This window comes from Hippocampus comes, unplaced genomic scaffold (genome assembly GCF_001891065.2).
Source record: "Hippocampus comes isolate QL1 unplaced genomic scaffold, H_comes_QL1_v1.1 scaffold33, whole genome shotgun sequence".
In the NCBI taxonomy this organism is placed as follows: domain Eukaryota; kingdom Metazoa; phylum Chordata; class Actinopteri; order Syngnathiformes; family Syngnathidae; genus Hippocampus; species Hippocampus comes.
Window position 1 is genome coordinate 713,932 of NW_017804842.1, and position 25,973 is coordinate 739,904.

The window sequence follows — 25,973 nt, forward strand, 5'->3', positions numbered from 1 at the left end:
TTTTTGCGTTTGGCCCCGTTGACGAGCGACTTGTGGGCCGACTACGCGGTTTCCCCCCCACCGCACGTTGAATTCCGCTCGCTCGTTGCTAAAAAGGCTCCCTGCAATTAACCTCCATTCATTTGCTGTATTATTGTCACCCTTGACACTCACAGTCACACTTGAGGGTGATTTGGAGGCTTTGGTCAAGCTAAAACGGGTGCTTTTCGGGATTGTGTGGGGTTGACCAAGGCATCTGTGTAAAATCGAAAAGATTATTTGATTTGCAAGAAAACTGGATGATCGAATCAGTTTACGAACAAATTCAAACCACCTGGTCATCAAAACTAGTTTGGTTGTCAACCTTATTTTTTTTTTGGCTCGTCTACCTCCAAACCTTTTTGTCACACTATTATTACACTCTACACAGTTTAGTACCCCTTCACTTGTACATTTCGATGATTGCCCTAAAATAGAATGCAACACAACTGATTATTAAATGAAAATCATTTGACTTTGTTTCCTTGATGCGAATATTGAATTCTCAGGCATTGTCTTCTTTGAAACTGTCTTTCGTTTGTTCTCCCCGCCGCAGTCAATCAGATGATCAAGGAGCATGGCAACCTGTTCACAGACAGCCTGTGCAGCGTCTGCAATGCCGTCCTCATCTCAGAGTCGCAGAAGCTGGCTCACTATCAGGTCGGCGTCCTGTTTTTGAGCGGCGAGCATTTGTCGTCATGGATCACCGGTGGGGTCGTTTAACATGTGTTCGTATTTTCGCTCTCTTTTAGAGTAAGAAACACGGCAACAAGGTGCGACGTTACCTTTCCATCCAAAGTGAGAATGAGCCAGAGACAAAAAAGTTCAAGTCCCTATCCTCTGTCAGCGTAAGCGAAGTCGCTCTCTTTTTTTGTGGTTGTTTTTACACGTACCTATTTGTCATGCAGGTGAGACAAGGGTAGCCAGCGGTTGGAAAATTACCTCAAATTTTCTGCCGAATGTGAAAAGTTTTGGATCTATTCCAAATGGGAAACTTTACATGCGAATAACTGAACTACCGGGGGAGTAGCGAATTGCAGAAATGCCTGACGAGTCGCCAGACTGCGCCCTGCCTTCTTCCTCTCCTTGGTCTATTTGCATTTGGAAAAGGCTCACTTCACTGAGTGTTTGTGTTTGTCTTTCAGCACGACACCAACAATGGTGAGTCAGACCCGATGAAGGCTTGCAAAATGTGCAAGATGACCTTCACGTCCCCCGTGATGGCACAGTCTCACTACCAGGGCAAGATCCACGCCAAGAACCTCAAACTGAAATCGGTGGACCCTCACACCTGTACGTACACAACCAGGGTGTCCCCAGTTCACGACCCGCCCAATAAAGAATCACACTTAGAAACTCAGAACACTCATCTCAAACCATCTTTCCCTCTTCTAATGTATAAAAATGCCATTGTTTTTTTTTTCCCGATGAAGTAGGACATAATTATGTGGTTATTTGAAATACACAGTTTGTTTTTCTCGTTGTTTTTTTTTTTGTTTTTGTTTTTTGTTTTGTTTGACAGTAAACTGGACTGGGAGTGGCATTAATCATCTTGAAGACTCTTTTGCGCTTTTACCGTTGTTCTTCACCAGTAGCCCAACAGGCTGCACCAGCTCCATCCAAGAAGAAAGCAGCAGCAGCAGCAGCGGTGGTGGAGGTGGCGGCGGCGGCAACTGGCAACGGCGGTCACGGTGGCGACAAAGACCCCGACCGCTTCTGCTCCATCTGCCAGGCGTCCTTCAACAATGCGCAGATGGCCCAGCAGCACTACTCGGGCAAGAAGCACAAGAAACACCTGGCCAAGCAGGACCTGATGAAGCTCTACGGCAAGCCCGCCACTCCGGGTCAGTACCTCGACGCAATTGTCACATGAGGAGAACCGTCCTCTTTAAATAACGACATGTCACTTTTTTTGTTTGTTTTTAAAGCAGCGTCCACGGCAAAAGGCTTGCCCTGTACACTCTGCAACATTGAGCTCAACTCTGTGGATCAGTACCAGTCTCACATCAGCGGGGCCAAACACAAGAACCAGTACGTGCACCGCAGCCTTTCTCTCGTTCAACTTTTGGCCATGTCGGAAAACAACCGTGGACGTAGTGTACGCCCGCGCTTCGCAAAGCGTTACATCAAGTATCGCTGATAGAATGCTTAATAGTATTTGCAAGCCACTGTAAGATGATGCACAGTTTGAAGGTGAAAATGGAGTATCGAGGGGGGACAGTCGTAAATGAGTCGATGTGACACTATTTCCAAAATTGCCCACCTGAATGGAAATTCAGCGGGCTGGTTGGTTGCATCTCAATGACACTCCTTCTAACTTGATTACAGAATGAAAAAATCTGGCCTGACCCCATCTGACAGCCAGCAGGCATCCGCTCCCCAAAACGAGCGCCGCGACAGAGACGAGCAGTCCGCCGGAAACGACGAGGACGACGACGACGACGACGAGCAGCCCGGCAACGGCTCCTATCAGGGCGGTTTGCCGAGCCAGCTGCTGGCGTCGGGGGAGGACCAAGATTTTGTGACGGAAGACAACCTTTTTGAGACGGAAGACAACTTCTTTGGGATTGGAGGCGACATTTTCTCCGCGGCAGATGACCAATACGATGAAGACAGCTAGTACGCCACTGTGACTCATGAGTACTAGAACCACCAGACTGGGTTTCGCGCCGGACTATGGAGGATTCAGTCAGGACCTGGAACAATAACAAAACCTAACCCTCCCACCGGAACGCTCCCCGCATCCCACCCTTCCCCTCCCCACAAAAAGAATCTTTTTCTAACTGAACCCCCAATGTGAAGTTTAATTGCGTTTTATTTCAACGTCTTTTAAAACCAAACGCTTTTGTGACAGTCTCTTAGCATGTGCTAAATGAAGACACATTCCCCTTGGAAAAAAAACAACTCACCATCGTTTCAGTGGAGAACCCAAAAGTCCGCATATCAAACGATAAATTTGTTGGATATTGTTACTTTTACCCAAACGGCTCCTGTCGTCGTGTCACAGCACAGCTTCCGTTAGATTTTTAGTTGTGTGTAACGGTTTTATCTATCTTTTACCTGTTATTTTTGTATTTATTTACTTTTTTTTGTAAGTCTTTGAGAAACTTTGTGTTAAAAATTTTAACATCTAAAGTTTTTTCAAATTTTTTTTTGCAATTATATTAAGAAACTAAACCCAAAAGAATTGACAGTGTCCCCACCAGGTAGCGCGACTACACAAACGTACTATAAACAAAAGAAGCTTTTCTGCTGCACATCACCAACCAGGTTTTTTTTCGCAGCCCTTGTGGGAAACTGCGAAAACCACGCCACACTGAAATGGATCGCTCGCCACAAGAAGTGCGAACAAACAACAATGGAGGAGAACAAGGGTCTCCTGTATCTCCTTAAAGCGGCAAACACAACACACACCACTGGATAATCCCTCAGGATAAGATTTCAGAAACTTCCCATAATTGGGCTTTTGCCGATTTTGATAGGAAGCGGTCAACACTTTTTTTCTTTTTTTTATTTATAATACCAATTATCAGTGGTAGTGTAACCCATCTCAAAAGTGACACCTGTCGGCTCTTTTTTTTTCAGAACAGATCAGAGGTTGGGAAAAAAATCACTCTTAACACACCACACACCAAAGGATAATCTTTCAGAGACCTCCTATCTGACGTTTGCTGACTTTGATTGTTGCTTCAATTTGGCCTTCCCTTTAACATTGACAGTTGTTGCCCTCAGCTGTTTTCCGAGCAGACGAGAGATGAAAAATCACTCTGCCCCACACCACAGGATAATCGTACAGATTATCGATCTGTGTGTCTTGAGAGTAGATTACAGGCAGCAAGAACATCTCGTACCCGCGTAGGTAGTGGAAGAGCATCAACAGCAAATGGAGCAGTGGAAAAGCAGCGTTAAAAAAAAAAAATCGTGCTTTTGTGCACTCGCGCATTCAAATGACCAAAAGTCATCAGCGGGTTCAGTCACGGTGTGTCCTGCTTTCAATCGTAATGCCCTCACACTGGAAGTATCGTTGTCACTGAAAAGAAAAATCGTTCCAAGCTGCTCTTCTTCTGCCCTAATTTTTCTTGTATGGTTGACTTGGTTTTTATTCCACTTTTGCAGTAAATGGCGATCAATAACAAACGAGTCCTGCATTTCACATCGTCTTCAAGTGATGTCAAAATAGGCAAGTGATGTCAGTGAGTATCATCAAGTAAGTCTTACCTGTTCTCGACCTGCTGCATATTTTACGACCGAATGTTTGCGCTATTGCGAGTGGGTGTGTGTGTGCTGTTTTATTTTCTGCTGTACGTTTTGGTGTCATCCTGATCCGTTACATAAAAAAAAAAAAAAAACTTTCCCACAGTTTTGTTGGCTCTCCTTGATTTCTTTCAAATCGATGAGTCTTCCCAACAGTAATGGCAGATCAGTAATACTGATCAAATACTTGAGAAACAACACCGAGGTAGAGCCATGTAGATTATGGCAGAAAAGGAACATGTCTTCTTGTGGTACTCTTCAGAATGTAAAACTTGTAGTATATCGGCTCATTGTACAAAAGGAAATTACTTTTCCGTTGGCCAATGACTCCATTATCACATTTTGATTGTTCCTCAATATTCCAGCGTCAAAGCAGTTGTAATACATCAGAGTTGGGCATCATATGGGAATTTTCCAAAAACTAGAAAGGAGTGCTTACAGTTCAGGTTGACACCACGACCACACGGTGGCGCCCTTGCACCTCGCCAGAAGGAGGTTGGTTCCAATGGGCAGTTCATATCGCGGCAGGCCCGAGTACGATCGCCTCTGAGTTGCGAACGTCACGCTAGCGTGTGTACGTCGTGTGTCTTGCGCACAGTCAGCGTTGGCCCAGCTTCACGTCGATGGCAGTCATGTGACTGGCTGAGGTTCTTGCGTCTCTTGAACAACCCCTCTGACAGCTTGAAATCTCCCAGGCTGACCCCCGGCTGAATTCTACTGACACTTTGCTGACCTGTGGAGGGGACTGGATGCGAAGTCCGTCCAGCCGACCATTTTCTCATCGGCGTATCCTCGCGGGCCCGCCTGGAGCCTGTCCCAGTCATCATTGGGCAACAGGCGAGGGACACCCTGATCGGGTTGCCAACCAATCGCGGGGAACGCTGCGACAAACAACCATTTGGAGCCTTCACAATCATACGTTGGGACAATTTAGTCTTCAAACTACCTACCATGTTTGTTTTGAGAATATGGCAACCGGAGTACCCGGAAAAAAAAAACAACACAGGCATGGGCAGAACCTGCAAACTCCACGAATTCACAATCATACCATAGGACAATTTAGTCTTCAAACTACCTACCATGCTTGTTTTGAGAATATGCCAACCAGAGTACCCGGAGAAAAACCAACACAGGCATGGGCAGAACCTGCAAACTCCACGACGGCCTGCAATCGAACCCGCGGCCTCTGCGCCGTGAGGCGCACGAGCTAACCAGTCGATCGCCGCGCCTTCAAAACGATAAGACACTCGGTGGCAAATGTGAATTTCACGTTCTTGACTGGCGGTAATTGCCGTTTAGCTGCCGATGACAACGCGCACGCAGTTGTAAACGTGTTCGTCATTCGCCACGATGCTTTGCCACGGATGGCTGACACGTCGCGTTACAATTCCAGTAAAAAGTGCCCACACAAGTCCATGTGTGCAAGAGCAAGCAGAAGCCTGACCAAACGGCAGTCTGCTGGACTTGTCAAACACCTGTTGGCCTGCACCCGCACCATTACAACCCCCGCCCCCTAAGCGCACCAGCCCTTCTCACCCCCCTTCGGACATTCGATACGTGGGGGAGGGGAGGGCCCGGGAAGAAGGCGTGAGAGGGAGAAAACAGCTGCATCAACTGGATGCTTCCTCTTCGGGTTTCCGCTCCCAGCTGGACTTGCCAGGTCCACCCTCCCATCCAGTCGGGTCCATCCGTCGCGTTGTCCGGGGCGGGAGGGGGTGGGGGGGGGGGGATGACTAAACCCTCTGCTGGGGGAATTGTGGATGTTGCACAGTGGAATGCTTTTCAAATTGCAATGTCGTTTTGGGTCTGCGTACCTCAGGCACCGAGCAAGGAGGTCGGATCAGGAAGGTGGGGCCCGGCCGTTTGAAGATTGGAAAACAAATCATCGGATCTTCCAAAAAACTCGAAAATGAGCCAGTGAAGGATGCCCGAGTCGGGGGTTCTGTGCTCCCTCATACGAGTCCCAGTCAAGGACCAACTGGAGACGTTTCATAACACGCATGAAGACAATCTGGCTTCACCCGTGAGATTTCTGCCTTGGAGAACTTGTGGAAGACAATCGTAATGTGTGTGTGTTGCTCTGGGTTGAGACAACCGGAGCAAACCACACACACAATGTGACCCCAACTGTTTGAATGCCTTTTGTTTTTTTTCATCTTTATGTGTGGGGTCTGCAACAGATAAATCTGGTGAAGATGTGAAAGATCCTTGAGTGGGTACCAGGCCTGTTAAGGGAAGACTAACAGTGGGTCTGTCAGTAATACTTCACGGACTTCTGTCTTCCTGTCCACACTTGGACTTTTCAAAGGGCATTGGTGATTTAGGGAGTTTAAATTGTCATCGTTATGATGGATTTGGTAAGAACAAGCCGAACGCTTTGCGAAGGAGAAAGACGGCGTCGGGACGACAGGTGAGCTGTTCCGCTCTCGGGCGCCTTTCACTGATATTCTAACCTATTGCACTCTCCCCGCAGAGACGTCACTTTGTCTTCTGTGGACACGTGTTCCTAACGCAGCTCCCTCAGTGAAAAGTGGAACAGGGTGGCGGGGGGGGCTTTACACTTTTGTCTGTAATTCTTCATGGCGGTGTCAATTTTGAGAAGTGGTGTGGTGGCTTTTGAAATCCAACAGATGAAGAGATCCCGGACGCAAGCGGCCGAAATGAGTTTCCTCCTCAGGTTGTCCGGGCTCTCCCTGAGAGATGAGGTGAGAAGTTGCGTCATCCGGGAGGGGCTCAGACTCGAGCCGCTTCTCCTCCCCGTCGAGGTGGAGCCAGATGAGGCGGCTGGGGCATCTGATTAGGGTCCCTCCCGGAAGCCTCCCCGGTGAGGTGTTCCGGGCACGTCCCGCCAGCAGGACGCCGATGGACATGATGAAGTCTCCCGGCTGTCGCTGGGGAGAGGGAAGTCTGGGCTTCCCTGCTCAACCTTTTGCCCCTGCGACGCAACCCCGGAGAAGCGCGAGCGAATGGATGCAGAACTTCTTCTAATCCTGAGAAACACTTTCCATCGCTGTGCCATTACAATTTTTTTTGTTGGTCTTTTTGTACCTTATTGTTGATGTTCATCTTTCAGGGCCATTTTTACTACCTGGAGGCCAGACAGCCCCGTTGAGGACACTCGACTCATTTACAGGATACTCAAAAAAGGCTTCCTGATAGGTACTAAATCGAGCATCCTCTCGATAAATCTTTTCCCTATTAACATTTTTTTCCCCTTCAAGTGGTGAGCCATCAGAGTTGGCTAAAACTGGAAGGACGAAAGAATCCCCCCCTCCCCCGAACCGCGACTCAAAAGGTGAGAGGAACACAGTCAGCTCGATTTATTTTTGTTCGACTTTTATCATTTTGCTCATGAGGAAGGCGGGGCGCACAGCGCCGGCGGTGGCTTGCCCACCAGCAAAATAGCTCAGGGTCCGAACCATCCTGGGAGATCTCGGTACGATCTACCCGTCATTCGAATGAAATCACACTTCATTCTGATGATGATGAAACGATGAAGTGGTGTGTCACGAGGACGACAAGCCCAAAGGGCTGGCAACCAGTCCAGGTTGTACTCCACTGCATCTCTCTGCAAAAAAAAAAAAAAAAATCCTCCCTTCCCAATGATTGACGGCCCACCAGACCGCCCCCCCCCTCCTTCCCCAACCCAAAACCCAAATGAGCCCAGGGGTGTACCGTGCTTCTCGGCCAGACCAGGGTTTGACTCCCCCCTTCTTCCCTAACCCAAAACCCAAATGAGCCCAGGGGTGTACCGTGCTTCTCGGCTAAAGTTAACCGGGTTAGACTCCACACTTTGTTTTGCACAATGGCATTCCGAATCAACGGAAGGCCGTCCCTCCTCCCCCGCCGCCCCACTGCCCCTGCCCACCTAACGAGGCCTGACAGCTTCCATGAGGCTCCCGATGACGGCGACAGGAAGGATCAGGATCGAGTGCGTTTGATCTCGGCTAGCGGGCATTTAAACTGGTCGCGATTTGCGGAATTTCTGCCTCTCCACAGTACATTTGGAAAGAAGCAGACTTGTGATCATCTGCTTTTACTTGGGAGAACAAAGATCAACATTTCTGCCAATTTTCTGACCAGCCTGGTAAATCATCATCAAATTTCAAATATTTCGGAATAAAGGGGCTGGGAACGAAAAACAAAAGAATCCTTCGGATTCATCGATGAGTTGAAAAATAACCGTCAGATTAATGAATGATGAAAACAATCCGTTAGTTGCAGCGCTACTTTGATCCGTTTTCTTCTCTGGACATTGACTCGCTTCCATCAGTCCCCCCCCTGCCCCCGAGTGACTTGAGGCTTTTCCGCTCCGGCATGCCAGCGCTTGTTATATAGGCAGCGACATGAATCTTAAATCATTCGTTCTACTAAAATGTAACAGATGCAGAGCCCAAATTTCAAATACGAATCTCGCCGGCAATCACGTTCATTGAATCGTGGCGGCGAAAATTGGGACTTCAAATCCCCTCACAGGTTACAGGAAGGCAAAAAAAGAAAAATCTAATTAAAAAAAAAAAAAAAAAGTCTGCCGTGTTTACTTCCTGTGTGCAATGTGCCCCCCCTTCCTGCCTCCTTATGTTGGCCGGAGCTGGATGTTTTCATGGTGCATTTCCCCCTCTTCCACTGCGGACGTTTTGTAGCGCTTAACATGAGCAGATTAGCATAACACTCTCCACAGGAACCTTGTCAGCATTAAAACTCCACTTCCTCTGCAAGCTCTTTAACTGCCTAATCTGCCCCCCCCCCCCCTTCCCCGAACCAGCGCACCTTCAACTCCCCCTCCCTGACTCCCTCCTGACCCGCCGGTGCTGACAGTATCACTAATGATGCAGGCCATTCGACACGCCGCCGTTGGTTTGTTGAATCTGGCCAGCCTTGCCTCCACTTCCTCCCCCCTGTAAAATGATTAAGACGCAAGATGGAAAGCAGCTTAAAACAACAATTTCCCCCCCTCAGAACAGACAACGTTGATGCGTGTTTAATCCTTTCAGGCTCGATGCTGAGCGTTTCTGTCTGCTTAATGAAAGTAAAAAGTGGAAACAAAATGTTATGGATTGCTATTTCCCTTATTAAAAAGGAAACGGAATATATATATATTTTTTTGGGATGCGCAGGAACGGATTAATGGCATTTCCATTCCTTTCAATGGCGAAAGACGATTTGAGAGTGTTTTCTTTCCCAGCGTGGTCACGGAACAAATTCAACGTACTGTACATCTCATGGTACCACTGTAAAAGAAATAAAAAAAGCACTCATGAAGTATATATCTCACGGTACACCTGTAAAAGAAATAAAAAAAGCACTCATGAAGTATACAAACTGGAATGTTAATGTCTAAAAATGAAAGGAAACTTGACACAAATAGACAGCATTGATGTGAGTTACAAAAAAATACAGTAAAAGACACCCCCCCCCAAAAAAAATCTTCATTGACCACAATCCAGCTGAAAGGCGAGTAAAATTGAACAAGGACTGATAGTTAATGCTGTTTGTGTTTTTTGCTGTTCAAGCAAAAACGAAAATCAGTGCCTTTGACCACAGTGTTTGAAATTGTGCAACCACAGAGGAAGGAGGTTTTTCTTTTTTTTCTTTTTTTTTTGAGGGCCCACCAAGCATGAATTCCAAAAGCCACCGTTTAATGCTTTAAGCTCGACCAGCCAACGCAAACGCAATCGATTCTGTTTCCGGCATATTTGAGGCACGCCGAGGTTTGCGCCGCTGCCACGTCTTGCCACAAAAACTTCGGCCGGCGGGTTATTAAAACGGGCTCGTCGGATTGTAAAAAAAACAAAACAAAAGGCTCTTGTTTTCCTTTTTGGAGTCATCCGTATTCCCAAGTTCCCACATCCGGACCGGGAAGCAGCTCTGAGGACAGGGAACAGGTGGATCTATGGCCTCCGTCAGCTGGAGCCTGGGACTGGAACTTTCTCCTCTCTCAGCTGTGCTCTCGGTTGCTCGAGCAGAGGTGGCACGAGTACTCGCACTCACAAGTACGGATTAAAGAAAAGAACGAGAAAAAAAAAGTCCGCCAGCCGCTTTAGAGCATTTTCATGACTGACAGAATATTATCTTCTGTGACAATACAAGCAGAGAAAGAATCGATTCTTCTTTCAGCGGAAAACATGGTTTGCTTTCACCCCAAATCCTGGTTTCTGACCAAAAAGTGGAGAAAACGAGCTTTTTTTTTTTAAAATGTGTGTGTGGGTGGGAGATACATGTCAAGTAGAACATCGACCCCCTGGAAAAAGGGTGCTAAACTTCTCAAGTTAACGTCGAGAACGGTCCAGATCGCTCTTGGCAGTGGCGCAAGTTCACATCTGATGACAAATGAGAGCATCTCTGTCACTGAGACAAAACAAAAAGGAAACATCTGGCCCATTGGAAAGGAGCAAGAAGTATTTTTTGTGGGTTGCGTCGACATGCAGACTACCAGTGCATTTTTAAAAATCAAATGATCTGACACACATTTATGTCTGCTTAATGTTGTAAAATGATGATGATGATGATGATGATGATTTCGCGTGTTTTGGGATTCGAATTCTGGGAATATCTCGTTTGAAATTTGTCATCAACACTTGCCAGTGAGTTTCTTTTTTTGCAAGAAAATGGTCTCAAATCGGATCAAATTCTTCATCCTTGCGGTATTCGGACGCAAGCATGTGACGGAATGTCATGCAACGAAACCACCCGGAATGAATTGTGGAGAAAAAAAAAAAGTCTCCTCCAAACTTGAGGTTTTTGTTTTCACGCATGCTGTTGAAAACTGAGATCCTTTGAGCAAGAATTGACGACGGTGTTAGACCGGCACATTCTGCCACCGAGGAAATCGGGCTGCCTTGTACTCTCGCTGCGTCGGTGTTGCTCAAGACAATGAACTAAACTTTCCTGTTTTTAACTTCGCCTTCGCCCCAAAGATATGATCAAGCCGAGCCTCGAGTTTGACAATCCGAGAGGGGAAACGGACCGCAGAAAAGCGGCCCCCGTGCATATTTTGGACAGGAGCTCGCGTTGCGGCCTTCATCTGCGGCGCACCGGATAGATCGGATGATGGCAAGCGCCGCCGCCGCCGGCCAAATCTAATCGCCACGTTATTGGCGGCAGATACGCACATAGCGGACTTTGATTCCACGCGAGAGAAAATGCTCCAATTGGGCTCGATTGTTGGCACGCGTGACTTGGTTCCAATTGACCCTGGGGTCAGCGTCATCGGAAACGCGACCTCGGTGAGGCAAACAAAAGCCCGACGCGAGGGACAGATGGCAAAACTTTCGACCGAGTCGTCCGTGCGCGCTCGCCGTTTGGGAGCGACTTCTTCCAGCTGCCCTCGCATCGGTCCGCGACTCCGAAATGGCTTCCGGGGGCCATGTGACCTCCGGAAGGGTTCGGGGGTCAAAGGTCAGCCAGCCGCACTCCTTCCCCTTGCCTCCGGCCCGGCACAAAAGCCGGCCATTGACTCCGGCGCCGGAGTCGTTGGCGTTCCGCTTCCACCAAAACGAATTGTCTGCATCCAGCAGGTCACTCGCTCGTTTCGACAAGACAAAGTCGCATTTTTCAATTGGGGGGGAAAAAAAAAAAAACTTTTGATTTGTAGTCGTGTGCAATCGGCGTTTTTCTTTTTGTTTTTCTTTTTGTGTCATCTCCTCTGCGCGTGTGCGTGTGTGAAAGACGTTAATTGCGGCGGCGATTCCGACAAAAAGCACACGTGCTGGACACCTAGCGCCCCCGAGGCGGAGGTCTCTTGACCCGCGCACCCCGGCGACGCTGCCCGCCTCCAAAACAACAGCTGGCGTTGGAGGAAGGGGGGGGGCGAGATGAGCAAAGAAGAGGGCAAGGCCAAAGCCAAAAGGAATGACGAGGTACGCTCGCTCTCCTCGTGTTGGCGTTGGGACGCTTGCGAAGAAAACCGTTTTATCCAAGCCAGTCGGGGATTCTGCAACCCGAGTTCGGCCACATCATTTTCCGACATTTTGCGAGGTACACCTGCGCAGTCTCATGAGAGCCATCTTGCTCGCTTGTCGGTTGCACTGCTCACCACAAGATTTTTTTTCCGGGGGGGTTGCTTTATTTTTAATATCGCGGTGCCATAAGAGTTATTCATTTCTGCTCTCCTTGAGTGTTACTATTATTTTGGTAATTATTATTTTGAGTCTTTTGGCTCAAAATTATATATATATATATATATATATGAAAAATCAGGTGACGTTCGGAGGTGTACTTAATGAAGTGGCCATTGAGTGGCTTGTGGAGCAGTTGCTCAATATCTGAAACATGAATTGGCGCACGGGGGCCAAACTCCCGGCCTCAAGATGTTTTCAGCTGTTGCTTGGATAAGTGCCTCTTTGTTCCCTTGGCGATTCGGGCTTCAGCCGCCTCCCCTCCCTCCCTTCCTCCTCCTCCTCTCTTTCTATCTCCTTTCTTATCCTCGGTCCACCTCCTGCACCTTAACGTCTTCCCTTACCCTTCCGCTTCTCCCGTGGTCATTTTTTTTTTTTTTAAATGAATGAAAAAACCAACGGCATCTGACTTGAGGATGTATGTCGCAAATTTCGCACGCAGGGGCCGTTTCCAGATGCCCGATTTTGTCAGGAAGCAAAGCTTTGCCAAATTTTGGGAGCTTTGACCGTGTTCAAGACCCTCCAATCGTGTTTGTCGTATGCTGATGACATTTGGCTTTCGGGTCAAATGACGAACGTGAGGCAAAAGTTGAGGAGGCCAGCTTTTGTTTCAAGCTGTTTACATCGTGATGTGGTGAACGCGTCAGGGCGGAGCTCCTTTTGCGAACGTCACATGGCCAAATCCAGAAAATAGGAGAGCCGTGATTGGTCATTCCTTGAGGGGCCGTGATGTCATTTTCAGTCGACGGCAAGTGGCAAAATGGCCGCCCCCCCAGAGATGGATAAAAACGGCTGCATTTTGCCGTTTCATTCGCATCCCACAAGTGCAGTATTCATCTGAATCCCGCGTTTGTACTCGGGACGGGCGCGTACCGATACCGGGTGCCTGTATCAGGCTGATACTGAATTCCCCTTTGAAAATTTGACCCCCCCCCCCTCCATCTTCAGTGGAGTACATTTTAAGTGTTGGGAATTGGCAGGTCGCCGCACCTCCGGGGAGGAGGCCGTCCACAATCTCACCGCACTTCCTGGTGAGAGTCCAGCCGCAATATTGAAGGAAAACCTCGGCTCCAAATTCTGGCCGCCACTTTCATTCCAACCCCGAAGGCCGTGCCAAGGTCAGAGCCTCGGATCCCTCCTGCCGTTTGCTGCCCCCCGGGGGCTTGTTTTCACTGTCAACACGGCACTTGAAGCCGCCCGAAGGCTGGCCAAGTACCTTCGGCAACGAAACAGCCGCCGCGCAATTCGAGCCGCGCGCATCCTCGGAGATGAGACTCCAAAGGATGCGCGTGCCCAGCGGGGGGGGGGGTACTTGCGACGGGAGCGGACGAGGCATTTGCTGCAGCGGGGCTTCCGAAAAAACGGATGGCGCTCTAGAGCGCTCAGGCCAAACTGAAGCCCCTGCCCACATGCTGGCTGCCGTATTGCACTTGAGAGAAAAAAAAAAAGCCAGCACCCCTCCGTCCCTCACTCCTCCATCTTCGTCTGCAGTCGCGGCCAACAAGGAGGTGTGCCCTCACGCTAAAATGGCTCGTTGGCTGAAATTGCGAAAAGCAATTTATGACGAGATCTCCGCAAGTGAGTAGTCGAGTCCACCATCCTCACTTTTTGCATCAAACACGTGAAATGTATTCGAGAACAAATCTCCCGAGTTTGCTTTCATGCTTGAGCAAGGACACGTTCATGTTTTTATTGTTTGTTGTTTGTTTTGTTTTGTTTTTAATCGGGTTTTGCCCAACTGAGTGCGAGTCTAATTTTATCCTCGAATTAGGTGCAACCCTTTTTGGGGGGTTTGTTTCTTCATGGCACAGTGACTACTTTGAGTGAGTTTTGGCCCATTGAACAGAGGCCCTCCAGTCTCCAAGCGGTGCCGGGCTCGCACCCCCTAAAGTGCCTTATTTAATCGGAAACCACCCACTTGACACATCTCACCAGCCAGCGCTCGCTATTTCTGCTCTCCACAAAAAAAAAAAAAAAAAGAAAGAAAGAAAGAAAACATACATACTCACGGAACGCTCGTTGAGATCTTTTCCCTCTGCTTGAATCATCTCCTTCATTGGATGCTAAACCTCACAAGGCGATTTTTGCACCGCTGTCAGCGGGGCTGGACGCTAATGAAAGGTGGCCTGTGCCCGGGTGGGAATCCCCCCCCACCCACCCACCCCACCCCTCCAAAAAGGGCCATCCTGAAAGATGCCGTTTGTGTGATTGCCAAAGATGGCTTTGAGTGCACAAGTGACAAATGATTCTTTCTGGGCCCCATTAAGGAACATGCTTGGACATTGAGGTGAAAGTTTAGGAAAAGCGGGCTTTTAGCGGGTGTGCAAAGGTAAGGGGGTGCGCAATGAGTGTCAGAATGTGAACGTTTGGCAAAAGCGCTTTGTTTTTGGAGTTTGTGCCAAAGAGCTGGCATACCCCCTGTGCGCACCCTCAACGACCGTCTTGCCCCAACTTTTGAAGCGACTTTCCCCTTTCGACACCCTGACAGAGTTAGCGCGCCCCTTTTTCCCATGCTTCCGCATCCTACAAAAAAACGAGTCTCATCCCCAAACTACTCCAACTCACCATCTTCTACTCCCGGCAAAAAAAAAAAAAAAAAATCCAAAATAAAACGTCTTTTGCGAACTTTATCTGCTCGGTGCCCCGGTGTGGCACGGTAACCATGGTAACAAGTGCCTCCCCGGCGATGACGTCACAACAAATGGGCCTCTCTGAGCTTGACATTTGGAGGCCAGGGCAGCTTTTAGAGAGCAAATAGTTGGCAAAAAAACTTTGTCATTTTCCTTCCGTATTGAAATGAGAAGCAAAATGTGGCGCTAATGTCCTTTGACGCGCAGTTGTCGTAACAATTTGCGGACTAACGCGAGGCAGATGCGCGTCATGCTTCTGTGCGGCGAGCGGGAGTGCTCAGGCTATGAGATCATCACACACACACACACGAGCCAGATTGTGTGTGTGTGTGTGTGTGTGTGTGTGCGTGTGTGTGTGTGTGTGTGGGTGTGTGTGTGTGTGTGTACTGTATACACATCCTCTCTATCCCCTTCTCCTTTCCACTCAATTAAGACCTCTCAAGGTCACGCATATCTCGTCCCAGATAACTTGTTGCCGTTTGTGGGCCAAACTTTTTTGCTGCTTTGTTTTTTTTGGGGGGAGGGGGGGTCAGATGATGATGATGACGATGATTTTTTTTTTTTAATATGCATTTTTTGCCTTTGTCCTAAAAAGTCCGTCATGAGCACTTCTGGCTGCGAAACCCAACCCAGCTTGTCAACTTCTTGGCTGAAGTCGCAATGATTGTTTCTTTAGTTTATTTTCTATTTTTTTTCCCCCCACCAAATCAGATCCACCTTGTGACAAGTTCTCCTCCAGTCATTTGTGGTTAGTGTGTGTGTGTGTGTGTGTGTGCGTGTGTGTGTGTGTGTGTGTGTGTGTGTGTGTGTTTGGAGGTGGAAGTAGAGATGCTCTGTCAACGCGATGACTGTGTGTGCGCGCATTCCGCCGAGCGGTTCCGGATCCCCACGCTGCGCGTCGCGACTAATCCCGCCTTCCTGTTTTCCTGCAGAAGAAGTGAGGCGGAGAGGAAGCGCAGATCCGCCCGATTAGGCCGATAAAACTCGCCGTCTCATTTCCCCAAAAGTCAGCAGACCACAGGCAGTTGGCTGAGGTTTTTTTTTTTTTTTTTTCTCTCGACGACACCTGAATGCGGCCTCGACACTCGTTGCCCGCTCGAAGCCTTCTCCCCCGTCGTCGTCGTCTTCCTTATTGTCCAACTTCCTGCCTACGCCCCGAATGAATCGGTCTGCTGAAATTACAGAGCAATAAATGAGCAGTCGGCTGACACGGTGACGACTGGTGGGGGGGGGCTTTCCTGATAGCGCGGTGGGGGTCTCCAACCTCCAACAGCATTACTATTGAGTGGATTTACTCGTGCGTTCATCCTGTACCGATCGAAATAGCAACACTGAGGTATTGTAAGGCAGCGGTGCGGCACGGTGGGCTTGCGGTTGGCACGTCTGCCTCACAGCTCTGAGCTCCCGGCTCAAAATGTTCCCAAAAGTCTTGGAGACAATGACTAAGCAGGCTAATGGGGAGGCGGGCGGAGCAAACTGACCTTCGCAGCTGACCACATGCTTCTGCATCGCAGCACGGCAATGTTGTGGTTACCGCACCCGCCTCGCAGTCCAGTGATCCGGGTTGGAATCTCTCTCGTTCCAAAAATCATTGACGTTCGCTTCTCTGAATTGTCCGTCGGTGCAAATTCTCGTTTCTGTCGGTAATGTGCCGTGCGCGCCCTGTGATTGGCCGACCGAAATGAAAATGGAGGCGCGCATGCGAGACGGCGCTGGGGCCGCGCTATTTTTGGGGCCGGCCTCGCAACCGTGAAATGTAAGTTAAAGGCTGTTTGGGTTGGCCCCGAACGTACAGACATGGAAACATAATGACAGGCTTGTAAAATCACACACACACACACACACACACACACACACACACACACACACACACACACACACACACACACTGGAGTGGAACATGTTGTTTTAAACTTTTAACCAAAACACTGAGCGTGTTGTTTCTCCTTTCTCCAAAATATAGGCTTCAAAATGTACTTGGCTGTTTTCTTACAGACCAAGAAGCTAAAAGTGGGACTCGAGCCCCTACGCCGGCGTTGGGAGAGCAACATTCCAATTTGCCGCAAGAGTTTTTTTTTTTTTTTTTTTTGCCTGAATTACTCCTGAAACTTGTGGCGACTGTTCACATTCCAAGATGAAGGACTTTGAAAATCAACCCAGTCGTAGTTTTGCCTGTAAAGTGAAGTCAGAGATTTGTTCTTCAAAAAAGGCCGACTTCATGTGTCTTGAGACTTTTTTCATTTTTACCCTCTCCACATGACTGTCCCTACCAAATCTCATCTTGTTCAGTGGAACTGGCACCTGGCTCCAAATTAAACAAATCTCATGTGCTCTCGTGAGCCAATTTTACCGTCATTCCATTGAGGCCAAAATGACTCTGCAATGGCCCCTTCAAACAAAAATGGCCGACCTCCTGTGGGTTGTTGTTTTTTTTTTTTTTCCCCAGACATAGGTTTTTGGGACTTAACAGAGAAAATTTCATGTTTTGAAGTCAAACAGCCTTTGAGGTTCTTTTTCTCTCTCGCTCTCCCTCTCAAATAATTCTCCAAACTTCTCATGGAGCCTCCCAGAATTTGCTGGAAAGGTGATGGCTCATGATCTGGATGAAAAACTCAAAGAACTTCCCACATGTCAGTAAAAAAACGTGACACATAATAGCCCAGATGCCCCGAACAAGTTGGCCATTTCTTCTTTTTGATGTATTCCTGAACTCTTTTGTCGTCTCATGTGCACGTTGGATTATTCAGCTTATTTTTGTGTGCGATGCTAACATCAACTCCAACAACCCCCCGCGTATCCCGCATGTCTGCTCCTCTTCGTCCTCTTCCTCTTCCCGGCTTTATCCCTCACAACACCGTGTTGGGGGGGTCTTCTACACTACCTTGTTCATTTGTAACCTCTGCCACTGGTGTCTACCTGCCAGGATGAACCAAAAATGCACCAGAACATTTCCAGGTGGTCTAAAATTGACCCTTTGAAACTTTGAAATGCACATTTCCCACACATTTCCCACTACTCATTGATGTCAATAGATTTTGCACAACTCGCTCTTCTGAAACTCAAAGGGCAAAATGCACATTTCCTCATCCATCCCTTTCTATGCCTTTCTGTGACTCTTCCAGTGTCCCTGTCTCTTTGTTCCAATCTTCTGATGACACGATGAGCCCCTGATATTTGAATTTCGGTCTGTTTTTCTGCCCCCCCCCCCCCCCACGCCCTGCTCGAAGGAACTTTTCCAGTCTTTTTTACACTAAAAGCCATCTGGCTGTTGATCTCATTTATTGCCGCTTTTACTAACATCAAGGATGTTCAAGTCGGTACATGGTTTACAAAGTGAGCAAAATGCTGTGTGTGTGTGTGTGTGTGTGTGTGTGTGTGTGTGTGTGTGTGCGTGTGTGTGTGTGTGTGTTCAATCTGCATGAATTTTTCAATATTTGAGACATAGGTTGTTGTTGTTGTTTCCACCTTGAATGTTGAGGGTGTGTGTGTGTGTGTGTGTGTGTGTGGGTGTGTGTGTGTGTGTGTGTGTGTGTGTGTGGCTTAAATAAGTGGTTGCAAAGAAAAGCCAAGCAGGAAATGAAGATGAAAAGCCAAGCGGAGAGGATGTGGCTTGAGCTTTCTGTCCAACGTGTTCTGCACTCTGTTAAAACTCGACATGTTTTTTTGTTTTTCTTTTTCTCTTCCCGCCTCCTGAAAGTGCGAAACGACAGCACCGGGAACACCAAACGTTGACGACGGCGTCGTTCCAATGCGACGCGGGCGTTGAGCCAAAGTGGCCGACGGCCCCTCTTCCCATTGACTGATTTCAATTTGCGGTCGTGCTTCACTTGCATTTCATATCGAAATTATACAACCGCACATTTTCGATTGCGCTTGTCCATTTTTTTATATAATGGTAACTAGCAAAGAAAAAGGGGGCGGGGGGGTGTTATCTATATAAAATATAATGGGGGGGGGGTCTTTCAAAGTCAGGAAGACCCTGGGGTGCCCACAGACCAAGATTTATTGTGCGTGAGTGCTTTTACGCACAAGCACGGACACGTACGCGGAGGACCACACAGCGTGTGCACACGTGTTCCGATGCGCTCATGTGAAGCACACAGAGAGCGAACGATAAGGCGCAGGCGCACGGAAAGCCGCCGGCCGGCGAGGACACCGCGACGGCCACTGCCCTTCCCTCCCCCGGCTTCTTGACCTTTGACCCCCTGGCCCCCCGCTCTCCCTCCCCCACGTCTCGTCGCGCCGTTTCGCCCTCCCAGGGCTCGTCTGTGTGTCGTCTGCCTCGCGTCACTTTCTTTCTCATTTGCAAGACAGGGTTTGAAGATATATTTCGAGAATCAAACTTTTTTTTTTTTTAATCTTAAGATAAAATAGAAAAATGCGGTTTGCAAAATACACAGAAAAGTCTGACAATTCTTCTTTAATAAAATTGTTGAAATGACCCTAAAATATATTTCAGAAAAATAAAAACTAAATGCTATCAAAAATTTCAATATTTGAAAACAAATATTACAAAACAATCTGAAGGACTTTTAATAAATCTAATAAATTATCTCATTTAAAATATTTTTGAGAAATTTAAAAAAAAAACCTCTTATTTATGAAATATTAAAATGGTATTCATAAAAATATCCAAGGGGAAAAAAAAAAGATATTTCAAAACAGTCACTAAAAATGCAGCTGCTCCTATTAAGACTTTCACATTTCAAAGATGGCGCCCAGGATGAAGATGCAGGGCTTGTTTGTTTGAGGTTCTGGATGTATGTGTGTGTGTGTGTGTGTGTGTGTGTGCATGTTGGTGAGGGGGGGGGGGCCATAAAAAGAGCCCCTCTTTCTTCATTTGCACATAAGCTATCACGGGCCCACGTACACGCCCGTTTTAAAGGCCCTCATTGTTCAAGCCGCCCAAGGACCTTCTCGCTCGGCGACCCCCTTGGTGGCTTTCGGGGGCCTTGGGTGAAGGGTTAGCGCCTCACAATTGAGGTAGCCCAGCTCGCCCCCGCCCGGCCGCTCCCACCTCGTTGCCTTCCTCCGTCTCTGCTCCCTGCCTGCTCCTCTATTTCAACCCTAAACGCCCCCCCTCCACCCACCACGCACACACACTGGAGGGGTGCAGTGGGCTTGGGATCCTCACAGTGTCCCCACACCCAGGAGCCTTTACTGCAGACAATCAGTGACCTCATTATAAACAAAAATAAAATAAGAGTAGTAATAAGGTGAAGCAAGGCATTCTCGCGCGGTTATAAATGTTACTTTGGGTTTCAAGTTCATTTTTTTTTTTTTTTTTAATTGAAAAAGAAAAACTTATCGCGGAGGTTTTGGTCCACACATTTGAGGCTCACTCCATTTTGTGTCATACAAAATAATTTATAAAGCCAAGTGTATTTGCATTACCGCTTGATGATATATATACATACAATATTTTATTGTTCTAATATATTCACAGGAAATCATCAATTCAGACACTTCCTCCAACTTCTTTTTTTTTCTTTTTAGCACAAGAGATCCTGAGTTTTAAGACTTTTTGTTTTAAATAAGCAAGACAAAAGTAAAATAATCTTATATAGAGAGATTTATAATTAACAATCGCTTCTTTTTTTAACATAGCAAAATAAATCTATATATTTTTTTTTCCTTGTTAAAATAAAATGTCTTTCAAAATAACATTTGGGGAGAGGCGGGCGAGTGGTGGCGGGCCCCTGCTCCGGCTCCTCGTGGCACTTTTTTTGTGTGTTTGTGCCGCAGTTTACCAAAACGTCCCGGCGGTTGCTGTCCAAAATCCATCTGTCCTCAGTGCTCCATTCAAAAAAACAAAAGCCAAGCAAAACGCGTCCTGCCGGCACGGGGGCCTTAGCGGGGCGCCGTCTTGGGGTCACCGCGGGGGCGCGCCACCTGGTAGCCCAGCAGGCACGGCTCAGTGGACAGCGCGTCGTGCGTGAAGACCGAGTCGTTGTCGGACGAGCATGAGCTGGATGTGTCCTCGCACGACGGCGAGTACTGCTCGAAAGGTGTCGACAGGTCCAAGTACTGCACAGAGACGCGCGTGTTAAGAAGACCGCAAAGAGGAAACAACCATTGGACGGTTCTGTTGCCGAATTTTGTGGCTAAGAAATCGGATCTGAGCTTTCCCAGTAAGTATTGAATTTAATTTTGGCTTGGCTTTTCACCGATCCTAGTTAGCATAGCTTCATTTGGTTTCGTTGTCACGGGCAGATGCAGTTTGTAAAATAGTTCATTGCATTGCATCAATGAGCTAACATTACCCTTGTTTCATCTTAGCATAGCTGATGTCGCACTTACCTCATCGGAGATGGACAGCAGCACCTTGTCCAGCTCCTCCACCAGCTGTTTAAAGGTGGGTCTCTGGATGGGAACCGCATGCCAGCACTCGCGCATCATCATGTAGCTTCACAGGACACACACACACACACACACACACAAAACCCCCCTGATAAATATTGATAAGTAGACAAGGCGAACCGACACCTTGCCTTTGGCCCCTTTCTCAGCTTACAGTTCATGGGTGCAGTTGGAGGGCTTGTCCATGCGGTGTCCTTCTTTCAGCAGCTTAAAGAGCTCCTCAACGGGAATGCCAGGATAGGGCGAGCCCCCCAGGGTGAAGATCTCCCACATGAGCACGCCAAACGACCACCTGCCAAATAAGGTGAGCGCTTCTGAATGACACTCGGATCATTTGTGACGGTCGGCGGTATGTGGGGCTCACACGTCGCTCTGGTGCGTGTAGACCCGGTCGAACAAGGCCTCGGGTGCCATCCACTTCACCGGCAGGCGTCCCTGTGCGCAGATACAGATTAGGTCGCCGCCCCCCCACGGGTTGCCGTGCCAACACAGCTGCGAGCATTTAAAACGCCCACTTTCATTGTCTGACTGTAAAAGACGCCTCCCTGCTCAAGTCTGGCCAAAGCCAGCCCCCCTGCGCCTTTCCCTCCTTTCTAATTACGTCCCATTCCGCTGCCTGCCAATCAAGAGCTCAACGTCTGACTGGCGTCTGGAAGTACAGTAGGAGGATCCAAGACTCACGTTGGTGGTCTTCTTGTAGTAGTCGATCTGGTGGACGCCCCTTGCCAGGCCGAAGTCGGCGATTTTCATCACGTTGTCCTCCGTCACCAGGACGTTCCTGGCCGCCAAATCTCGGTGGATGCACTGCCAAAATAAAAACAGGGGGATGTGAGGGGGCAGAGGGGCGATCGTTTCAGACTCTCCACTCAATCCGATGCATGAAATAAAACCAACTGTGCCCCATATGATCAAGCGCTCGGCAACAGAGGTCGGGGTCGGAAAAACTCCCTCGAACTAACAAACCTAGACCAGAACCCGGGGTCTGTCTGTGTTTGTCTCGACCTGTTGTGTTGAGATGGAGTGACAGAAGACATCGACAGTTATGTTCGACTGAGCTGACATTGAGGTTTTTTGCTATGTGGCAGGACGAGGACACGGACGGACCGTGTAAACGCCACGCAGGGAGTCTGTGGCCCAGATTCGAACCCAGAAACTCAGAACTATAAGGCCCATGTGCTAACCCCGAGCCCTGGTCTGCGAGTGGTTCATGTCAAATTGGGGTTTTATGTATTTATTTATTTTTAATGCGAAGCGAAATGTCATCATCCAGGCCGACTTGTACTCAAGGCAAACACCTTCATGTAGAAATGCGTGAGTGTCAAGGAAAAGGGGGCGTGGGCTTGAAAGACCCGGTTTATGCGACTTGAATGGGCATCATTTAAGCTTATTTTGGTTTTCGTTCGAAATAGACTCTGGCTTTTTGCAAGAGCGGCCTTGGTTTGCGGGCCTCCCCATAATGGAGGGTTACTTTGAGGCTCCGGCAGTGGCCTCACAGCCCAGAAACCCGATGCCTCCGCCCAGACAGTCTGTTTGCTAACAGATTTATGGCGGTGCTAAAAGGGACAAAAGCCCGAAGACGGCGGGGACGGACAGATGGACGGAGGAGAGTAAACAGGACTGGAGTCTGAGACGGCGGCTGGCAGACAAAGAAGCGTGTTGATGAGTGAGAGCAGAGGGCATGCTGGGAAAATGACAAGAAAAGAAAGATGGGAGGAGGGGGGGGGGGTATCAAAAATATTGCAAAAAAGACCCATCTGGACTCGTGATGTGAAGGCAGTGTGCTCATTAAGCTCCCCCGATTCAAACTAGAGCACTTTTGTGCATTTTTACCCTTTCGGGGCATCCAATTTTGAGGCTTCGTGTTCCCACCTCGTTGGCTACGCTTCCTATCCGGGCTCATAAATGCATTCTAGTGGTCGCATTAGCATCGGATCCCGCAACCAGTGGTCCAAAACCACCGACCAGAAAACATCCGGCTTCTGCGCTACATAAACAACTTTAAAATCTCCGTCCGCGATGATCCAAACGCGATGCAGCCTTGTGGCTCATTCTTCAGGCAACCGCGATCTCGCCGATTTTGGGAAGTCTAAACCCAAGTCCGAATTTAGTTTGGAGGACGGCGTGAGCAGGAACGGGCGTATTTGAACACATTCAAGTGTGTTTAAAGTGTGTGGGTGAGGGTGAAAGAGGTCCCTCCGCAGCACCGACTTTCAGCCGTTGTGAAATGCTCCGGATCGTATCCACCACAATAAATGGGGGAGAAAGTGGCACAAATCCTCTTTCAAGTCGAGACGTACCCGTTTAGAAGCCAGGTATTCCATCCCTCGGGCCACCTGGTAGGCACAAGACAGCAAATCCTTGAAGGTGAGCTGCTCCTCAGGCACCTTGGTGACGTCGAAAGTGTAGTCCATGCCCGGAGGCCGTCGCGCTCGCAAGTACTCGCGCAGGCTGCCTTTCGAGGCGTACTCCACCAGTACGTACAGGGGTCCTGGTTCCGCAGGGGAGGGCCGCAAAGAGAAGGTGGATACGGGATTTATTTCAGTTGTTGTTCTCGTTGTGATTCGGGACCAAACGGTCAAGCCCTCGGCCGGCCCGTGTTCAGGGCGTCATCGTGGCTCCAACTCACCCTCCTGGGTGCAGACTCCGAGCAGGTTGATGATGTTCTTGTGTTTGTCCATCACCTTCATCAGCTCCATTTCGGAGATGAGGTCAGCGAGATCTTTGTCCGTGGCATCGTCTGTAGCAGTCGAAACAAACCTTTTTTTTTCTTTTTGAACAGGCACAAATGTAAACTAAACTCTTGAGGTTGGAATTTTGAAAGGCAACATTCTTACCTTTCAGCATCTTCACCGCCACAGTGGTAGCTTGGTCCGGAGAGTCCTTGTTGATGCCGTAGGCCTCGGCTCTAACCACTTGCCCGAAGCAGCCTTCCCCCAGAGGTTTCCCCAGCGTTAAGCTGGAGGACAGGACGGCAGTTGGTTAAAAATAAGAGCGTCCACTTGAAAATTCTGCGCCGCCATAATTTGGGGCTCCGATTTCTTCAAACATAGGTTCCTTTTTAGGCGCATGACCGGAGAGCTGCAATTTAAATTTTTACATCTGAGTCCCGGCAACTGAAGACAAAAGTTTTTGAGGCTCAAGACGCAGCTATTGGACGTGACCGATTTTAGCACAAGCTACAACGGAAGACGTCCTCTCGGGTTATCTTACTTGTCTCTGGGGAACTCCCAGTCGGGGTCGTGCGGTAATTCAAACTCCATCACTCCGGCCAGCATGGGAGAGCAGCTCGATGAAAGGCGGGCCACCCTCATCAAAGACGCGCTGGACTTCCCTGATGAATTGGAGTCCACCGAGTACTAAAAGCAAGAGACAACTTGAGCTCTTGAGCTGTCGAATCAGGAAGACCAACCTTTGCCGCGATGCGCACCTGCCGGCGCAGCGGGAACTTGGAAAGCTTCTGGACCGGGAGGGCATCAAACGGCTCCCGTCGGGGGTGGACTTGCATCCGACACAAAACCGCGATGACGATGGCCATGATCAGAGCCAAGAAGCCGCAGGCGTAGATGATGATGTCCGTGTACTTGGTCTCGATGGTGTCCGGGGAGTCCGCGGCTTCTTCCTCTGCGGGAAGTTGGGAACCGTTCGCAAGCTGTTCAAACGTGGCGCCCGAGGGGTTGTCGCATCGGCCGAGAATGAGGTTTTTCCTTTACCCGAAAGGACGGTGAGCCAAGCCGACTGGTAGGCAAAACCGATGGAATTTCCAGCCAGACAGGTGTACTCTCCCGCGTCCTCCGTGGTGATTTTAGACAGGTAGAGCACCTCCACCTCGGACATGTTGAGACTGCCGGTCTACGTGAAATGTCCAAGACAAAAGAGACGTGAGAACCCTCAAGCTTGCCACAGCACAAGACCGCGGGCATGCCAAGGTCACCGACCTTGAGAACCTGGACGTACGGTGTCCCGTCAGGTCCGTATCGGCTCCCGTTCCTCTCGATGTGTTTGAGCCACTGGATGTGTGGCTGCGCATCACTGTAGACTTTGCACTGGAACTGGACGTCACTGCCCACGACTGCTGTGGTGTTGGCCGGTAGACCCGCCTGCAGGATGGGCCGATGGGGCGAGCGCTCTGAAGACAAAAGAGCAAAGGTCCACCAACCTGAGCTACCTTCATTATTTGGGGTTGAAAAGGGATTCCGGGGGCAGGGTTTCAGAAATACTGCAAATCGCAGGCTCCGCGGTGTAATGTGAAAGAGAACTATTCCGACTTCGTCACAATCTTCCTCAACTAGTTGTCCGTGTCACATTCAAGCTGGGGAATTAAAAACAAAAAGGCCACCCGGGTCCCTTTGATCAGCGGTTAGTCTCATTCTCTGATCTCGTTAAGTGTCTCATTAGTCCCCCCCAGCCCCGGTCAGCCGGGAAAAGGAAACTGACCCCGCTATGGATGCAGAGCCAACAAATGAGCAAACAAGCCCACCGCCCTCCTCTATCTCCAGTCACAGGTCAGGTAGAAAACTGCTTTGGACGCCTGACTGTCCACATCCCGCGCGCCACGGCTGACGCCAGGCGCCGCGTCACCTTTCGCTCCCCCCCC

The 25,973-nt window shown here is 48.9% G+C and overlaps 2 protein-coding genes across 4 annotated transcripts in view; one reads left to right on the plus strand and one right to left on the minus strand.

Annotated features, from left to right (window-relative positions):
• The window catches only part of LOC109516787 (zinc finger protein 346-like), a 7,729-nt gene extending 3,371 nt beyond the window's left edge, over nt 1-4,358 (plus strand). Inside the window, exons 6-11 of the mRNA XM_019871577.1 lie at nt 559-678; nt 771-866; nt 1,164-1,311; nt 1,611-1,862; nt 1,947-2,049; nt 2,347-4,358. Of these exons, the coding sequence (XP_019727136.1) occupies nt 559-678; nt 771-866; nt 1,164-1,311; nt 1,611-1,862; nt 1,947-2,049; nt 2,347-2,638 (1,011 nt within the window). The 3' untranslated portion in view covers nt 2,639-4,358. The remainder of the gene's footprint in view (nt 1-558; nt 679-770; nt 867-1,163; nt 1,312-1,610; nt 1,863-1,946; nt 2,050-2,346) is intronic.
• A 16,012-nt stretch (nt 4,359-20,370) lies between these two features.
• The window catches only part of fgfr4 (fibroblast growth factor receptor 4), a 12,222-nt gene continuing 6,619 nt past the window's right edge, over nt 20,371-25,973 (minus strand). For all 3 annotated transcript variants that reach the window (XM_019873802.1, XM_019873810.1, XM_019873814.1), the window contains 12 exons: nt 25,315-25,505; nt 25,090-25,228; nt 24,807-25,000; nt 24,590-24,735; nt 24,214-24,335; nt 24,006-24,116; nt 23,677-23,867; nt 22,061-22,183; nt 21,744-21,814; nt 21,534-21,671; nt 21,320-21,425; nt 20,371-21,046 (listed from right to left, as the gene is read on the minus strand). In XM_019873802.1, coding sequence (XP_019729361.1) covers nt 20,870-21,046; nt 21,320-21,425; nt 21,534-21,671; nt 21,744-21,814; nt 22,061-22,183; nt 23,677-23,867; nt 24,006-24,116; nt 24,214-24,335; nt 24,590-24,735; nt 24,807-25,000; nt 25,090-25,228; nt 25,315-25,505 — 1,709 coding nt within the window. In that variant the 3' untranslated portion in view covers nt 20,371-20,869. The remainder of the gene's footprint in view (nt 21,047-21,319; nt 21,426-21,533; nt 21,672-21,743; nt 21,815-22,060; nt 22,184-23,676; nt 23,868-24,005; nt 24,117-24,213; nt 24,336-24,589; nt 24,736-24,806; nt 25,001-25,089; nt 25,229-25,314; nt 25,506-25,973) is intronic.